Here is an 18,000-nt window from a genome sequence, read left to right on the forward strand (position 1 = left end):
GAGATAATTAAATTTTTTGGTGAACTATCCCTTTAAAAAACATCTTTCTTCAGCAAAGTCTATAAAGTATCTGGATGAAGTTCATGGCGTTAAATAATTGTTGCTGATTCGCACCACTAAAACAGTTGTTTTATGTTGCTTAAATTTAACATCAAACACATTTAGGTTGCATAAGACAAGCCCAATATAATATATTAGGTCATCAGAAAAGCAGCAGATGCCCCTCCCGTCCATTCCCTACGCAGAGCCCCGGAGTACGCAGTGACCTTCTGAGTGAGATGGGGCAGAAGAGAAACACTAATCGTTTCCCCTAATTGTAAGCCTGAGGGTTAACAAAGAGAAAACGGGGAGAAAGAGGACGATAGAGAAAACAATGAGAGCAGATACAGATACATACAGTCAATAGTGAGTTCACATATGGTCAGATGAAGAGTTTTCATGTGCTACTTTCTGTCCTTTAAATACTTTTAACAGCCAGTGTGATAAGAAAACAACTATTAAATAAAGATTATTTCCCATAGTTGCATAAGTTTTGCCAAAGATTTATCAGGTGTTGGTGTTTTGCCTGTTTCAACTGGGGCTACATCCACACTATTCGGTTTTTGTTTGAAAACTCAGTTTTCAGCTTCGTAGCGTCATCATTTTTTCAAAGTATGATGCAATGGATTGTGTTTTTAAAATGCTCAGTTTTTGGAGGAGGAAAACACAGTTCTAGTGTGGATAAGAGGTGTACATGTAGTAAAATGAAGCGTGGACGTGGCAGGATTATTTTACATACCCAGCAAACGAGCTAAACTAGATTCTATTGCCGAGATCACAATCACTAGCAACTGTTACAAGCTGACATTTTATATTTGCACAGCTAAACTCTTCATTACCTGGAAGAATATACAAAATGGCACAGTATTCAACAAAGGACCCACTTTATTTTCACTCCAAGCATCACAATATATGGTGTACAACCAATGTTAAGACTCTGAAAGCTTTACACTGTAAGCAACTCTTAGAATTTCCTAACAGTTTTTCTGCTCCACTGAAGGCCCTGATTGGTTAAGCTTGTTTTTGTCAGGACTAAATAATAATGGTAACCAGGGTGAGGATGATGAGGGGTGACAGTGAAAGGGTCAGAGCTTTCCCATTGGTCGATACAAACGGGCAAATATGCATGATAGTGTGCCATAGTGGCAGAGCCTGAGGGAGGGTCATAATGACACTCATATATGGTCACTTACTGTAACAGGGGCAAGGTAAACTAAAGGATAGAGAGAAAAAAGACAGAAAAAGCAGTGTATGCTACTGTTAACATTCACAGAGAAAGTTTTTAAAAATGTAAAAAAATGTTTGTTTTTTTAGATTTTTAATGGCAATGTAATTTTGTTAGGTGAAGATGTCAACAAAGCCAACTCACGTAACCTGGTGGTTCATCCACCTTAATCAGGAATATGACTCTTCACAGGCAATAGGTGTGCTCATCTCATCAGTTTAACCCTCAAGTGTGTGTGTGTGTGTTTGTCTGTGTGTAAAGGTAAGTGTGTGTCATTCTCCTTTCAGATATGCTTGTAGAATGCCAGAGATCAACCCAGGCAAGACAGTCAGGTTTAGCTTAATAAAGCTTCTACATTTCTCAAATCGCTGATGTGGTAATTCTTCACACACAAATCACATGAACTTGTTTTTTTACTCATTGTATAACTGCTTTGGGTTCCTCCGCTTTGGGTTCCTCCGCTTTGGGTACCTCCGCTTTGGGTACCTCCGCTTTGGGTACCTCCGCTTTGGGTACCTCCGCTTTGGGTACCTCCGCTTTGGGTGGTTCCACTAACTTTGGTTTTGGCTGTTCACTTAATCCACACAGTTTCCTTGGAAAGTAAAGGAGCATTGTTAAGAAGTGTTGGAGAGAAACCACCTGCTGTTTAGAATGACACAACCTTGCATAAAACCCATTGTTTTAAAATGAATCTCATTACTAAATGTAATTATTGGCAGTACATTAATAATACTTTAGCATTGAGTAAAAAGTTAAAGAGTTAATATTCACAGGGGTACACAACTCACTTCCTTACTACAATCCACTTAATTATATGACCTGGATGTCTGTTAAAATTAAAGTTAAACCTCAAGGGATTAGTTCACCCAAAAATGAATATTCAGTCATTGTTTACTCACCCCTGTGTTGTTATAAACCTATATGATTTTTTACAAAGGGAGAAATTGTCATAGCAGTTTATGGTGACCACCTCTTCAAGCTTCAAAAGGATACTAAAGTATAATTCAGAAGTCTAATAAATTATTCCATGAGACTCACGATTGTTATGAAAGCATACAATAAAGTTTGGTGAGAAACAAACCGAAATCTAATGTATTATTTAGTGAAAATTTTTACTGACCGTTGATCTACTGTGCATGTTCATGATAGGGTTGGAGAGCAAAATTTCAAGCGAAAACTTGTTTTGTTAATCTAAAAAAAGGTCCTCCACAACATGTGATAAAAGGTATCTTTCCTATGTCAATCAGAGTTTTTTTGTCCTAACCAGCAGTGATGAGCAACAGCACATTCTATCAATAGCTTGTTTTCTAGTAACTCTGTCTGCAGAACTGACGCCGAAAACACTCCAAATAAATTCTCATAACAGTATATCAAAGCCAGCATCTCATGAGCTGGTTAAAACAGCTTGATTTTGGAATGTTATTGCGGAGGTCTCAAGCTTGTCACAAATACTAACTGGTTCAGAATGGAGAAGAGGTGACAGACATTCTCGCCTACCTACCTACCCCCCAGCTCTGTTGTCTTCTGTAGTCACTGTTGCTGCGGTGGACCTATTTTTAGATGAACAAAACAAGTTTTCATTTGAATACCGCATGCTGTGAGGGTGCTGTGTGAACTGTTGCTCTTGTGCCCCATCATGAATGCGTACAGGAGATCAAAAGCTGGTCAACAGCTTCACTATTAATACATTTGATTTGATTCGCACTAAATCTTATTGTATGCTTTAATAACAATCATGAGTCGCATACAATCATTTATTAGACTTCTGAATTATACTTTTGAAGATATGGTCACCATAAACTGCCATTGTATGACATCACTGAGCTCAACAATTATTAACAATTTCTCCCTTTGTGTTGAGAAAAGAAAGTCACATAGGGTTATAACAACAAAGGGGTGAGTAAACAATGACTGAATTTTCATTTTTGGGTGAAATATCCCTTTAAAGGAATGGTTCAAACAAAAATGAAAATACTGTTAATATTTACACACATTCATGCTGTTCCAGACATGAGACAAAATGAGATATTTTAAACAATGTCACAATCGCTAATTTCCATACAACAGCAATGGATAGTGACTCACTTTAAAGCTTAAAAAAAAATACATATTTGTCAGAAAAGTGGTCCATGGTATTTGTATCATATTCCAAGTCTTCTGATGAACAGACCGAAATTTATACAGACCATTTTATATTTTAACTCTTTATATAGGAGCTGATCAATGATTTGATTTAAGAGTAAATAATCATTTATTCAATAATGAATTGTGCCTTCAGTAGACTTGGATTGAATATTATAATATAACTAATATATTGAATATTTTGGGTGCGTTTTTTTTTTTTTTTTTTAAAGTGAGGCACTATCCACTGCTATAGAATTTAAATCTGCAATAGTGACAAAAAAAAAGTGTTCTGCAGAAGAATGTCATATGGATTTTATACTACACAAGGGTGAGTAAATACAGTATTTTATTCTTTGAGGTTAACAATTCCTAAAAATATATATTTTAGCTTGTTTCAACTTAATGTACCATTTGTCTCAGCCTCAGAGGTTATGCCCACAGTCCATTCGCTGACCCTGTGAGGCATATTGCACATAAAACTGGAATGTACTTTCTCCTTCTGGCAAGCTCCCATCTGATTGGCTGACTGTACGCAACTTCAGGAGTAAGGGCATGCAGGGTTTTTTCCCCACATTTTTTTTATTTATTTAGATTTTTTATTCATTTGAGGCACCTGGTTGCAAGTTACATAGGCATCCAAAAAAAATTGCATATCCCACTTCATTTTCAGGGTTATGTCTGTTAAATAGTTTGTACTTTTACTTTTGGACAGAAAGAAATTCTGATCAGGAGTTTATACACATTTTTCCTCTATTTTTCCAAAAAAATATTTTTCTGTAAAACCATTTTGAAATTACCACACCCTTATTTAAATTAATTTGTGGTACACTCTATTTTCAGATAACTCAGAGTAAGCCTTAACGTGCCGATTAGTCAAAGGTCTAGTTTTGAGTGTTTAACAAAAATGCCTTAGGAACAGAATTGTTTTTATTTTCTAAAATGGGTTCTTTATCTATTCACAAATTTTTTTTTATCACATTTAAATTCACATTTCATGGTTACTGAACCAATTTAACCACAACAGAAATCACACACAATCTTCCAGCTCACTGATGTGAGAGATCCAAACCAAATCATTATTTACCACTGATTCACTCACCTTCCCTCCGCAGATGTCTTGTCAATATAGTCGCAAATCCTGCTGTACACCTGTGTTTGTCTTTTTAGAGAGGAAATCTCCTCGACCCAGCGGGACTTCTCTTTGACAAACTCATCTAAGAAGAGAAATCACAAAAGGTCAGAGAGGAGAAATGTTTTATTGACAAAAGCATTGGATTCCACAGAAATGTGGATATATATTATACAAATACTTCTTGTAAAAGGAACGGACAAATAAATGACAAAATAAGTGTATATATTTGCATACAATTACATAAATCTATTACTTGAGCACTATAACATCAGAAACCATGTCACCACCACCACCATCAACAACAATGAACTCCACAGTCCAATTTGAATGCACAATTCAATCAAATAATCATCATTAGCTTACATTTATCAAGGAATGATTGGTTGGCATTTACTGCCACAGGAGGGCAGTATACTCTTACAGGCCTTGCCAAATCCATTTACTCTGAGATACAATGCCAGATCAAGGTCAGTAGCTCTAGCTCTATCTCTACCGCACTGGCCTGAGATTTACATGTGAACCTGAAGACCTTGATTAGCTTGTTTCTGGTCTGGTTGTCTGGAGTTCGAACTGAACTCCAACAGTAAGAAAAAGCACCCCAACAAATACCTTCAAACTGTTCTTGCCAATATGTGCTTTTAATCAAATCAGATCCAAATATTATGTTCCTGTTGAAAGTGAAACTTCAGAGATCATATAAACTCACTCTGTTCATTTGTCTTCTCTGACAGTGTAGCTGCTATTTCATTTGTAATTTGTTTCTGAGGGAGGAAAAAGAAAAAAGTGTATCATGAGCCACGATATACATTTGAGACAATGTTAGAATTTATGGAACAAAAGCCAAGGGCTTGACCATGGAGTAAACATCTCATCTGACAGTGGACCAGACAATATGACCGCAATCAGCAACAATGAACCAATGGTATCACTTTACAATAGCATTAGTATATATATGCATTAGGTATCATGAAATAATAATGTTAAAATATTTTGACAGCATTTAGCCTAATGGTGACACAATACATTACGTTAACTGTAAAAATGTATTACTATATATTGATATGAACATAACTTAAGATTAAAATGTGCTGAAAAAGTATTGTTCGCTGTTAGTGCATGCCATCTAATGTAGTTAACTAATGGTAAGTGCTTCCTGAAGCAATTATTTAACACAAATGAAGAGTCATGAAGAGTAAAGATCATTCCATATTAAAGAATCTCAGTCTCAAAATCCTCCTCATCTCCCCTCACCTTTTGTCCTTTACAGGTTTCTACTTCAGTCTTTTTCTTCCCTGCAAAGGTTTTAGTTTCAGATATCTCTTTGGTTAAATTAACCACATCTTGCTCTAACTTTTTCAGCAGCGAGTTAGATTGGGTCAGCTGATCCTGATATTCTCCCAGAACATCCCTGGTCACTCTGAACTTAATATCTAGAAAGGAAGCTTTTTTATTTAGGTAGATCTCCTGCTTGCGTGTGGAGTGGATGTAGCCAGCGATGACCAGACAGCACACCAAGACAAAACCCAAGAGCAAGGCCGATAACTTCATCATTATGTCCGAAAGAGGAAGCTGAACTGGATTCACAACCTGTCGCAAGTGTATAGATGACGAAAGTTACCTGTCGCTGAAACTAACTTCTTCCACAAGACGAGCGTTGTGCCATTATGTTGAAAATCTAAATTTGTATGTTCTCTATAATATTAATATAGATCGATGTTAAAATGTGTCGCATTTGTCAGTAAAATTCAGGGATTTCCTAGCACGTTAAACTAGGAAGTAAATCGCCGGCGCTTTCTTCTTGAAATGGTTTGATTGTTCATTAACGCTCGGCAGGAATCTGTTTGCCGAAGCGTTGATTGAGTGAAAGCGCAACAGGTATTACAACACGGCCAACCTGTGACAAGCCCCGCCCACATTATGAGCTCATTAGTGCTGGTGTCGCAATGTGTTTAACACATTTATTAAAGTATTGATCAAGGAACATTAAAACAGTAACAGTTATCCATATCCACACGGTTCCAAATGAAAGAAAATATCAGGATATAAAAATTATATACATTATTGATAACTAGATATTGTAAATGGGTAAATAAGACAATACATGACTAAATTATGGACTTTTCAATAAGAAGTAATTATCAGGTTCCAAATGAAAGTAAATGACAGGATATAGATCTGAATTGAGAGAATAATCAATAAAAAAATAAGTAAGAAGAAAATATATAGGCCTACATTATTGATAATTTTACGTTGTAAAGGGGTCAATTCTGTATGACTAAAACAAAACGTGCAAATTATGGATTTTTAGTAATAAAAAGGTATCAGTATAATTTCACATGGTTCCAGATTAAAGGATTCAAATGTAAATAAAAAATAAACAACAAAAAAAAAGGAATATACATGATTGATCATTAGACATTGCAAAGGGTAAATAAGACTAAAATAAAGCATACAAATGATGGGCTTATCATTTAACACACTGGAAGAAAGCACTGGACTTATCAAGAAGTTATCAGTATAATTGTGCATGGTTCCACTTTTATGAAAAAAGCAGGGTGTAGATCTGAGTTGAGATACAAAACAATTGGAAAAAAAAGGAAAACGAATATACATTATTGATAATTAGACATAGGGGTAAATAAGAGTTAAACAACACACGCAAATCATGGGCTTTCCAGTAAAAAGAAGTGATCGGTATAATTTCACATGGTTCCAAATTAAAGACGACAGGATGTCGATCTGAATTGAGAAAAAAAGAGAATAAACATAATCGATAATTGAATATTGTAAGACTTAAACAGGACAAATTAGGGCTCTCTTATTAAAAAGAAGTTCAATTTAGTAAAGTGTGATTAAAAACAACAACAGCTAATAGGCTAATCAATTTGATAGACCTTTTCAGAAGATTCATGTAATAATTTTATTTTATTTTATTTTTATTTTTTTTTTGTGTGGATATAATATTAGCCATGTAGAATAAAAAAGTACCGTAGGCCTACACTTCTTGCGATCTGCGTTGACGTAGGGATGTAATGACGTGTGACGCTTGCTCTACGTTAACGCAGGGTTTTCAAGAGGCTATTTATTTCTGTGCCAAAGCATGAGTCTATGCTGCGACTTCCGTTTGCATGTGAAGTAATCAGTCGTCAAAGGATGTCACTTGGCCAAACGTGAAACTTGACCCTTGAATCGTTTAACGTGCCGAGTAGGCCTAATGTAATGGAGCGTATCATTTTCACTTTATCTGGTGTAGCCAAGCCTAAACATTATGACTTTGAAACCTCAACGTTGTAGGTGAGCACCTGTTAGGCTAGTTGGTAAGAACAAAAAGAAGTATTTCTTAATAGACCTACAGCAGTCTGGCAATGTGTTGGCTGTGTCATGCAAATAAGAGTTTCCCGGTCCATCCTGTTTAACGACTCTTGTAATGATTGACCAGTTCTGCTAAACTTTGTGAACTCCTGAGCTTGTAACCTGCTGGTTTTGTCCTACCTGTTATGCTGTTTGTGTGTGTGTGTGTGTGTGTGTGTGTGTGTGTGTGTGTGTGTGTGTGTGTGTGTGTGTGTGTGAGAGAGAGAGAGAGAGAGAGAGAGAGAGAGAGAGAGAGAGAGAGATGGAAGTGCTTGAATACTTGTTCTTTTCATTGCTGACAACAAACAAACAAACAAAAAAATGCTAGGATTTGGTGTATTCCTCTATATTGTTTTTAATTTTGCTTTGATCAAAGATGGGAGTGGAGAGAGTGAAAAGTCAGTCAGGGATCACAGAAACCGTATCAAGGAAGTGTTAAGGTTTCTCTCTCTCTCTCAACACACACACACACACATTCCCATTAGCAGACATCCAGTTGTACAGGTAAGGCAGGAGGCCAAGCGTCTGAGGTGAACACGACAGCGAGTAGAGCCATTCACAACAACCTCGAACTGCCACGAGATCCAATTGACAGTTTCAGCCTAGAGAGAGATACAGACAACCCTGGTTCCCCTGAAGAACTCTTGGTCTACTCTACTCTACTTTTTTATTCCACTCTCTCTCTCCTTTATTCCCTCAGGATGAAAGCCATATCAGCAATGATTTTTGTGGCCATATGTGCACTGCTGGTTATAATCTACCAGGCCTTACAACAGGAACTCAACATTCGCAACCTGAAGAAGAGCATCGCTGATTCCACTGAAGAGGTGAAAATGAAGGAGGATATGATCGTGTCAGCTAAGATGAAAATTGATGAGATGAACAAAAAGATTTCTCCTGTGAGCACAAAAAGGGATCAGCTAAAAAAACAAAAGGATGACTACAAGAAAAACACTGGTATCTCAGAGAAGGAACTAAGCTTGTGCCAAGCGGAGAAGGTAGTACAAATGAGCAGTAAAACTGCAATATATGTATAGGATTATATATGAAATGATTTTCATTCTATATGCTCTGATTTAGGTCAGAGTGGATTGATATTTTGGAACTTTAACTTTTTTGTGACCAGATTAAACAAAAATTGTATTATTTGCCCCCAACAATGATTAATTGTATATAATGTGTATATATATGTATATATACATATATAGTGTGTGTGTGTGTGTGTGTGTGTGTGTGTGTGTGTGTGTGTGTGTGTGTGTGTAAAAAATAAATAAATCAAATGCCAATCCAAACAATATTGTCAATAAGGCATTTGCACACCACTCAATCAGTGTTGGGTGTAATCCAATTACAAAGTAATTGTTTACTGTAATCTAATTATTTATTTAAAAAGTAGTGTACTATATTACATTTTAAATTATTGTAATTATTTAGAGTTACTGACTTTCAATTATTTGTGAAGTAGAAATGTGAGGTGTGTGTATGACTTGTGTGTAACAATGAACAAAGAAATTTGTTGAGTGGAAAAGTGTGTTAGAAATGAACTTAAAAGTAAAATAAAGTAATTAGTAATGTGATTACTTTTTTCTAGGAAATAATTAGTAAGGGTATTTGAAGTGATGTAATTAGGAATTTGAAGTGATTACTGTTTTTAAGTAATATACCCAACACTGCCCTCAATTAAAACATTTTTGATTAGTAAAGCACAATCTTAGTTTAGTTGGATCTAATTCTATTTGTGCTGAATTAGTCCTCTGTCTTGATATTTTGTTGCGGTTTTGATTCTGATATGAAAGGCATGGGCAATGAGGGCATAGTTTTCCCTAAAGATTTACATCTTTGCATGTATGATTATAATTATCATCATTGGGAAAGTTACTTAAAGTAATCCCCTACAAATGACTAACTACTCTAATATCATAATCAGATTACTTTACTGATAACGTAATTCCAAAAGTAATCACATTATTAATTGTTATTTTCTAAAACATTTACTCTTGTTCATTGTTGCATACCCTTCAGATGTCACGGAAACGCATTTGAACACATTAATCCACATTTTACTTGAATTACACAAATTATATATATTTATTTTTTAATATTTGTAACCCAAGTAATGTACCTAAAAGTAATTACTTTAATTGAAAGTCAGTAACTGTAATCCAATAATATTTTAGAATGTAATGTTAATTTAATCAAAGCACCAAAACTCTGGAGCTGCTGAACATCGATTACTCTCACTTGGCCAAAGGTGTGCCTAAGGGTTTCATCACGCTACTGCTCTAGAGGGAAGTCCACTTCTGAGAATTCCCTGAAGGTGGGAATAAAGGAGGATTCCCCTCCCGAGTCATTCTGACACCTCCCCAGCCATCAATTCACACATCACACACCGTGTTTTCAGTTTGCAGGACCCATCCGCACACAGCACTTTCACTAAACTTTTAAACCCCGGCCAACCGCGGAATTAACTGCGGCCTCCTTTGTTTTACGCCACTGAAATTGAATAACGATGATCACTACCAGGTATTCGTGAACATCCCCGTGCACACACCTCACCAACACCCTGTGATTTGTACCCAAAGCCCCATCATGAACCAAGCCGTGGTGGATCAAGGTTTGATTGCAGCCCAAATCCACCAGGGCTTGGTATGTACGCCCCTTAATCCTTACCAGTATGTGATACGTCCCAGCGTGATTGTGTCGGGGACCCGGATCAATGTCCCCACTTCCATTACCGGACACTGGTCCCGGATGTGTCCTGACTCCCTGCAACCCCAACAGACCGGCCCAGGCTCCCTGGCTGAACCAGTGGCGGAGGAGACATCACCCTGGGAAGGTCGACATGTAGGGGAGGAGTTCAGCCTGTAGTGCAGCCCGCAAAAGCAGTGCGCCGGTTTGGGTAAATACGCCCCCATTTCCGGGCATTTTTGCTAGCTACGCTCTCTCCAACTTGATCCAGAGATATTCATGGATGGTGAACACATCAGAGTGATTAAGGAAACCAAATTCCTTGGAATAACTTTTGACAGTAAACTGAGTTTTATCCCTTACATAAAGATTTTTAAAGATAAATGTCTTAAAGCCATGAACATTTTAAAGGTTTTAGCTAAAACAAATTGGGGTGCAGAAAGTTCAATTCTTTTAAATCTCTACAGATCACTAATTCGATCAAGCCTGGATTATGGATGTAAAATGTATGGATCAGCCAGGAAGTCGTATATTCGACTCTTGGACACAGTACATCATCAAGGCATACATCTGGCATTAGGGGCCTTTCATCACCAACTCAAAGTTTGCATGTAGAAGCAAATTAACTTTCTCTGGAGAACAGACACCTCAAACTAGCCCTAACAAAGCTGAAGACCAACAAAGAAAACCCAGTTTACCATCCTGTTTTCTTAACCCCTTCTTCAAGCCTATACGAACAAAAACGAAGACATATCCAACCTTCTGGACTACGGATCAAACCACATTTACACAATCTCAAAGTAGATCTGAGCATACTGGAACAGATACACATCTGTATAACCCTCCCCTGGAAATTAAAAATATATATATATATAATTTAGACCTAACAAGAAAGAAAAAATCTGAAACCCACCCAAATGACTTTCAACAATAACAACTCTACATTAGAGAAATATTTCCATCATATACCCCTATATATACTGATGGATCCAAATCTGAAGACCATGTATCATCTGCATGCATGATCAACCACCAAGAAAAAGGAATATCCAACCCCAACCACAGCTCAATTTTTACAGGCAAACACTATCATGTTAGCACTGGACTTCATTAAGACTATGCAACAGAAAAACCTTCTGATAATTACAAATTCAAAATAATGCCTTCAAACAATGTCATCCCTAAAAAAAAAAATATTATCTCCCAACGCTTATAAAGATTCTTTGCAAATTGCTGGATCTGGAGGCCCAACATTTTTATATCTACTTCTGCTGGGTACCTGGACACTGTGGAATCCCAGGAAATGAAGAAGCAGACACTCCGGCAAAATAGGCACTATCAGTGGATTTAAAAAATTGTCCAATACGTCTCACTGACCTAAAACCCATAATAAACTTGTATATTAACAACAAATGGCAAACTGAGTGGGACCAATGCACCATGAACAAACTCAATGAAATCATCCTTATTGTTGGCAAAAATAAATATTTATCTGTTTTCAAATCGCTGGGACTATATTGTCTACACCCGCTGTTGAACAGGTTACTCCAGGATGACACAAGATTTTAGAATTAGAAGACTCCCCAACATGTACCTTCTGCCAGAATCCATTATCCTTGAAACATCTTTTATTAGACTGTACTGGTCTTAACCCCATGATAATTTATTTTAATTCAGTCAACACACTGGAAGAAATGTTTAACAGTCAAACCAACACAATTTTAGAGTTTTTAGGAAAAATAGATTTTAAAAACCTTATATAGATTTCTTGCAAATTTCTCGTCATTGAAATAGCCATAGAACCTGGCATGTCGTTAAAAACAAAAAAACAAGATTTACTGGATATACAGCAATTTGTTGTTGTTATTGCTGGTTTTTTTTTTTGGATTGAGACATACAGGAGGAACGAAAGGGCCTTCTAAGTCTCAGCAATGTATATTATATGGGTTTGGAAGATTAACGTATTCCAATGTCTTTGGGTGCCCAAAGATTCAATCACTCAATCAATCTTTTGGGAGTATATTTGCACTTCCATTGTATAGGTCCTAATGACAATACACATGACCCTCGGTCTCTTTTTAATGATAGTTGATATGCTCAGTATGTGATAAAGATCTATCAAACAAAATTGTATTACCACAGTGAATCTTATACTGTATTTTGTAAACACATTTCATTTGGTGACCGATCAATTAAAACTATTTCTCTGTTAACTGTTAAAATCTCCATCTTTCTCTCTGTCTCTTTGACTTTCTGTTTTTATTTCCCTCATTCAGAGTAAATTGGACAAGCAGAACAATGAAGCAAAAGAGGCACTTATTAAAATAAAAGGTAGATATGATGGGATTACAATGGGTCAAAAATAAGTACAGTATGTCTGGAGTTTGATTAGAAGAGGTACTTTACATGTGTGTTTAAAGAATTGTGGATGTTATGGTGCTTTTTGTGTGTGTGTCTCATTCTCATGCTTCTCTACCTTGCTATTCTACAGAAGGCCAAGAAGCAGAGAGTAAGAAAGCAATGGAAGAGGTTGAGGGTTTAAAAAAGCAGATTCTAGACAGAGACTTAAATGTTTGCCAATTTGTGGATAAGAATGTGGAAGCTGCAAGGTAAGAGTTAAGCTAAGATCTCATTGATAGGCTTAGGAAAGGATATGAATACAGAATATGAATCAATTTAATACATTTTCTACATTCTTACAATCTCCTAATTTCAAACAATATAAAAATTTAATTGCATTTGTTATGATGGTAGTCAAAGTAACTATAATAACAAACTGTATTACTCGAGTTTATAATTTCAAAGATCATATCAAAGTTTATTTTTGTTACATAGAGTCTTCATTGTCTCTTCACAGGAATTTGTGCTCTAGTTTGTAACTATGAGAAAGCTTCATGAAGTAGCGGTCCAATGGAGCGCTCTGCAAAAAGGATCCAAATATGATCGTGACAACTTTTTTTTCTTTACAACTGTTAAAAATATGTCATAAAATGTGTGGATGTGCTTTCTTTTTAAATGCAAAGAATAAATGTTACAAAGACCAAACTGAAAAAGGGCCTTTTATTTTGCAAATAATGTAAAATTGCAAGTTAACCAGGTTGCAAAACCTAAAAGTTACCTTAAAGGGATAGTTCACCCCAAAATAAAAATTATGTAATTTACTGTCCCTCCAGTTGTTGCTGATTGACATGCCTTTTTGTCAAAGATGTGCAAACAATGTACAAAATGTTGCTTACTACCGTATACAAATGAATGATGTGTAATGCAGAGGGGTGGGAGAGTCTACATATTTACCAATGATATTATCTTTTTTCATTAACTAATTTCATGTTGGCTCTCTATTGTTGGAACAAGACACACTGATCTGCTGTAATATGAGCAGCGTTCAAAACAATATGCACAACAAAAGAGGTGCAAACTGCCATAACCTGCCATAACAGAAACCTGTAATTCCTGAATGTTAAAAAGGAAAGTCAAGCTTTTCACAATACACAGTGTTTCAAAGCAGCTTTACAGAAAATTTAACTGTAGTATCTATAAAGTCTTATAGTCATCATTGTGTAATTGTAAATTGTTTATAAAAGCAAATAATAATAATTGAATTTAGAATCCCAGTGAGCAAGCCGAAGGTGACTGTGGCAAGGAACACAAAACTCCAGATGTTAATGGAGAAAAATTATCTTTGGAGAAACTAGACTCATTATGGGGGCCAGTTCCCCTCATACCTTTGCAAAATTCTCCTGAATAATTTTTTTATCCAAATAATGCATACAAATAATTCAAGTTCATATTAGTTCATTTATTCCATTGTATTGTTTTTGCTAATCATGTTTGACTTGTCTGAGGTGCAATGTGATAATTGTTATCATTTGTTAACCTATGTCATTTTCTACAAAAATTAATATCATTTTTTAAAAGATGTTTGGGACTGTCCTTTGTGTTGGAAGTGTCCTGAAAAGCAATTAAGAACACCAGTGTGATGATAACCACTGAGCAATGAATGTGAAGGATCAACATTGTGTTTTAAACAGTTTTATGTTCGTTGTTGATAAATGGCCAGGCCAATCTTGCTTAGCTCTTCAATGTACAGCTGTCTCTCCTGTTCCAGTAACCTGCGTAATGCTTCTCTCCGTACCTGTTGAAACATCACACAGGATATAACTTGTTCCTGTTGTCATCAGTCATAACAGCATTTACAAGGCAAAGTGGAATTTGAATCGCTCTCCCTTCACAGCAAATACCATGTATAGACAACTAAACATAGGAGGTGTGCCCCATAATGGACATTTGTGTACACAAGGTGGCTGGATTCAACATGACTAAATTGTGGCATTTTTAATCCCGTTGTAATGTTTCAATAATAATCCTGCAGGCAAAAATAAATACATTATTGAAATGAGAAACCTGTTCTTCAGGCATGCATTTTGTTCAAATATTCATGACATTATATTCAAGCACAAACATGGGATCAAGATCAGACAAAAACAGCATTATAACATATTTGTGGACTATCAGGATCCTCTTTTACACCCTCTGACCTTAAAATGATGATCCTTTCCATATATGATTACACAGATGATCTGTATAGTTGCACAATATGAATAAACTGGATAATTGTAATTACTCTCTGTAATAACACTCATCTGGCAACTGCTGTTTGTGCTATGTAACTATTTGACTAGAAAATAAGTGTTATCTATATCTGTGCATTCAACAGCAGGAATTGACTTTTTCAGTAGCCCGAAAAATACATATTTTCTCTAAAACAAATATCCATTTTCTATAGCTGCTTGTCCTATGTAAAAAAAAAAAAAAAAAATGTACGTACACTTTACAAAGAAATGAGCTCTGCTTGTGTTTATGAATAAGGCTCATAGAGTTTACGGTCCCACTGAGAAACCTGAACCTGTGAGAAACATAAATAAAATCACCAAATTTGCCATCCGTAAAAGGAGACCTCTAAATTTCAAAGGTCCACCATAACTTTTGTTTCCTGAATCAATTTGCTTGTATGCTTGTGTACTTATACTAACCTCTACTGATGCTTTTATAACAATTTAATTTCCCCAATGTTGAAATGACCAGACATTCTCAATCTCAACACATTTTTACAAAAGTATCAGATGTATGCCATTTTGTTTATGTACACTTCAGTTTTCTATATTCCCAAGGAACATCTCCATACTTCCAGATACATAGTAGATATTTTTTAGAAAGTCATTGAAAAACTGTCATATCCTACTGACCAGAATGAGAGAGGTGTTCCACAACTCCATCTCTCTCTGCTGGGCCCTTTCTCTGCATTTCAGGTCTTCGTCATAGCCATTAAGGCCAAGACCCTCAAATTCAGCTTTCAGCATCACACTCTTTATACTGGAACAAGTAGTAAGCACATAGTGTCAGTGCAAGGCATATTAGCAGCTCTGTTTAACTCTAAATAAATATGTTGAGAGCAAAGCAAAAACTTCTGTGAAAATTATTATAGAGCAATGCAAAGTAAAGTAATTAGTATTATTATTTTTACACTAAGAAATCAGTATTAAAAGTATTAAATACTATTTTAGATAATTTTACACTTTTCCTTATCAATATTAAGATTTTAGGTTCCAATGTATATGAATGTATAAGGGTGTATAAAAGGCATCACTGGTTCCATTTAAATGGTCCACATTTTTAAATTAACAAATATTTAAAATGGTCTCCCAGCTAATATTATTAAAGCTGCCAGCATGAAATCCTATTATAAAAGAAAAGCAAAATTATGTAGAAAACTGATTCACTGTCAACAGCAATGGAACGGCATCCGTGAATGTCATTTATAAACGTTACTAGGCAACCAGTATTGGGAACACCCACTAGCGACCAAACCGCCAGCCACTGGTGACCTGCAGCGACAAAGTCGCTGGCAGTGTGTACGCAGCTTTCGGCTTCGGCTTGCGATTTGTGAAACAGTTGTCACACTTTGCTTGTAAGCATCAAGGAATACATTCTGACTGGATAAACTTTTCGTTTTTCTCTATTTGTTTGTAGATTAATTAAGACTGGGAAGTGATTAAAAAGGTGACTGAAAAAATATTTATTTATTTGGCATTTTAGGCCAGCAGAGAAGGCTTTGCTGGCCCTGAGACTTCGCCACTGCATATAATTTTATAAATGCACTTACATTAATTCTTCTTTTAAAACTTGTGTATTATTTGAGCTGTAAAGTTGTTTAAATCATAATTTTTACAAAGTATGTTGACCTTACATCGTCGTGGCAACGAAGTTGTAAAATTGCCTATAACTTTACACAGAAAAGGTTAGTAAGTATTTTATCACAATAAAATCATGTTAACACACATATTGTTTATGTCTTGTGGCTAAAACTTTCTAACAGTGAGTATTTTAATGTTTGTGGATTGGCCCCATTAGGTGCCTCACTGAAACCCAGATTTTATTTATTTTTAATAGAAAATGAAGAACAATTCACACACACACACACACACATATATATTTTTTGTGGTTATCAATATGCCACAAATGCTGTCGACTGTGTTTAACTTGTACTGAACCCGAAACATTCCTTTGACAGATCTGGGTGGATACCTGTCCAACTCTGCAATTTTGTCAGTAATCTCTTCATGTTTCTGTTAGAAAAAGAAAACAATTTAACAGTAGGCTAAACTTAAAAGCACACGTATATGTAAATTGTATTAAAGATATACAGTATTTCTGTACCCTTATTCTTTCCCGCTCTCTCTGCACAAACTTGTTTTTAGATCGCGCCTCTTGACAAAACATTGTGCTACACATGCAGGTGAACAATTAAAAGTCAGTGCGCTGAAAGCATAGATATTAATCTGTGGTTGAAAGCGCAGCAACCTTAATTTTGCTGTGGCAACCATAGACGTCTATGGTGGCAACAGTTATCCTTTAATCCACCAATCCGATGCACGCATTAATATCACGGGGTTAGGATGACACGCGCCAACCAATCACGGATGACGTTAATGGTTGTGAAATTCATCAAAGTTTCTGAAGTCATTAATCACCGGCTTGAGATTGTATTTTCACTTTAAAGTTGTCCTTCGTTTTATACTATCGTGTACTACAATCTTATTTGGAAATATGTTGTTTTATTTGGACGTTAGTACGACGATCTCGTGCTACTGACACGGAGTTTAAGTCATGAAATACACGATACAGGTGTGTCTAAAAATCTAAGTGGCAGAACTGTCTCAGTTAATTACAAAGTGTACTTATTCTTGTCATATGAATAAGTTAACCAGATATTGCGAAGACGAGTTTAGGGTAATAAGAGCACTCATCTTGCTTTGCAACATATATTTGTACCAGTTTGGATAGGTTGGCCAGGCACTGCATTTCTTTGTTAATGGCTGATTTACTGTCATCATCTTAGGCCACCTCCACGGCCATCAGATATCTAATGGACAGATAGGAA

The 18,000-nt window shown here is 36.0% G+C and overlaps 1 protein-coding gene across 2 annotated transcripts; it reads right to left on the reverse strand.

The window, feature by feature from the left end:
- Positions 1–906: 906 nt before the first annotated feature.
- On the reverse strand, positions 907–6,375 carry LOC127655722 (uncharacterized). 2 transcript variants are annotated; one of them, XM_052143680.1, is made up of 5 exons: positions 5,772–6,375; positions 5,227–5,281; positions 4,488–4,602; positions 1,751–1,856; positions 907–1,720 (listed from the first exon to the last, which is right to left on the reverse strand). In XM_052143680.1, the coding sequence occupies exons 1-5, from the start codon at positions 6,069–6,071 to the stop codon at positions 1,682–1,684; spliced, it is 615 nt and encodes a 204-aa protein (XP_051999640.1). In that variant the 5' UTR covers positions 6,072–6,375; the 3' UTR covers positions 907–1,681. The 2 variants fall into 2 exon arrangements, with proteins under 2 accessions (XP_051999640.1, XP_051999639.1); XM_052143679.1 differs by having other exon boundaries at positions 907–1,856.
- Positions 6,376–18,000: the final 11,625 nt, after the last annotated feature.

Source organism: Xyrauchen texanus, chromosome 15 (assembly GCF_025860055.1).
Source record: "Xyrauchen texanus isolate HMW12.3.18 chromosome 15, RBS_HiC_50CHRs, whole genome shotgun sequence".
Lineage (NCBI taxonomy): Eukaryota > Metazoa > Chordata > Actinopteri > Cypriniformes > Catostomidae > Xyrauchen > Xyrauchen texanus.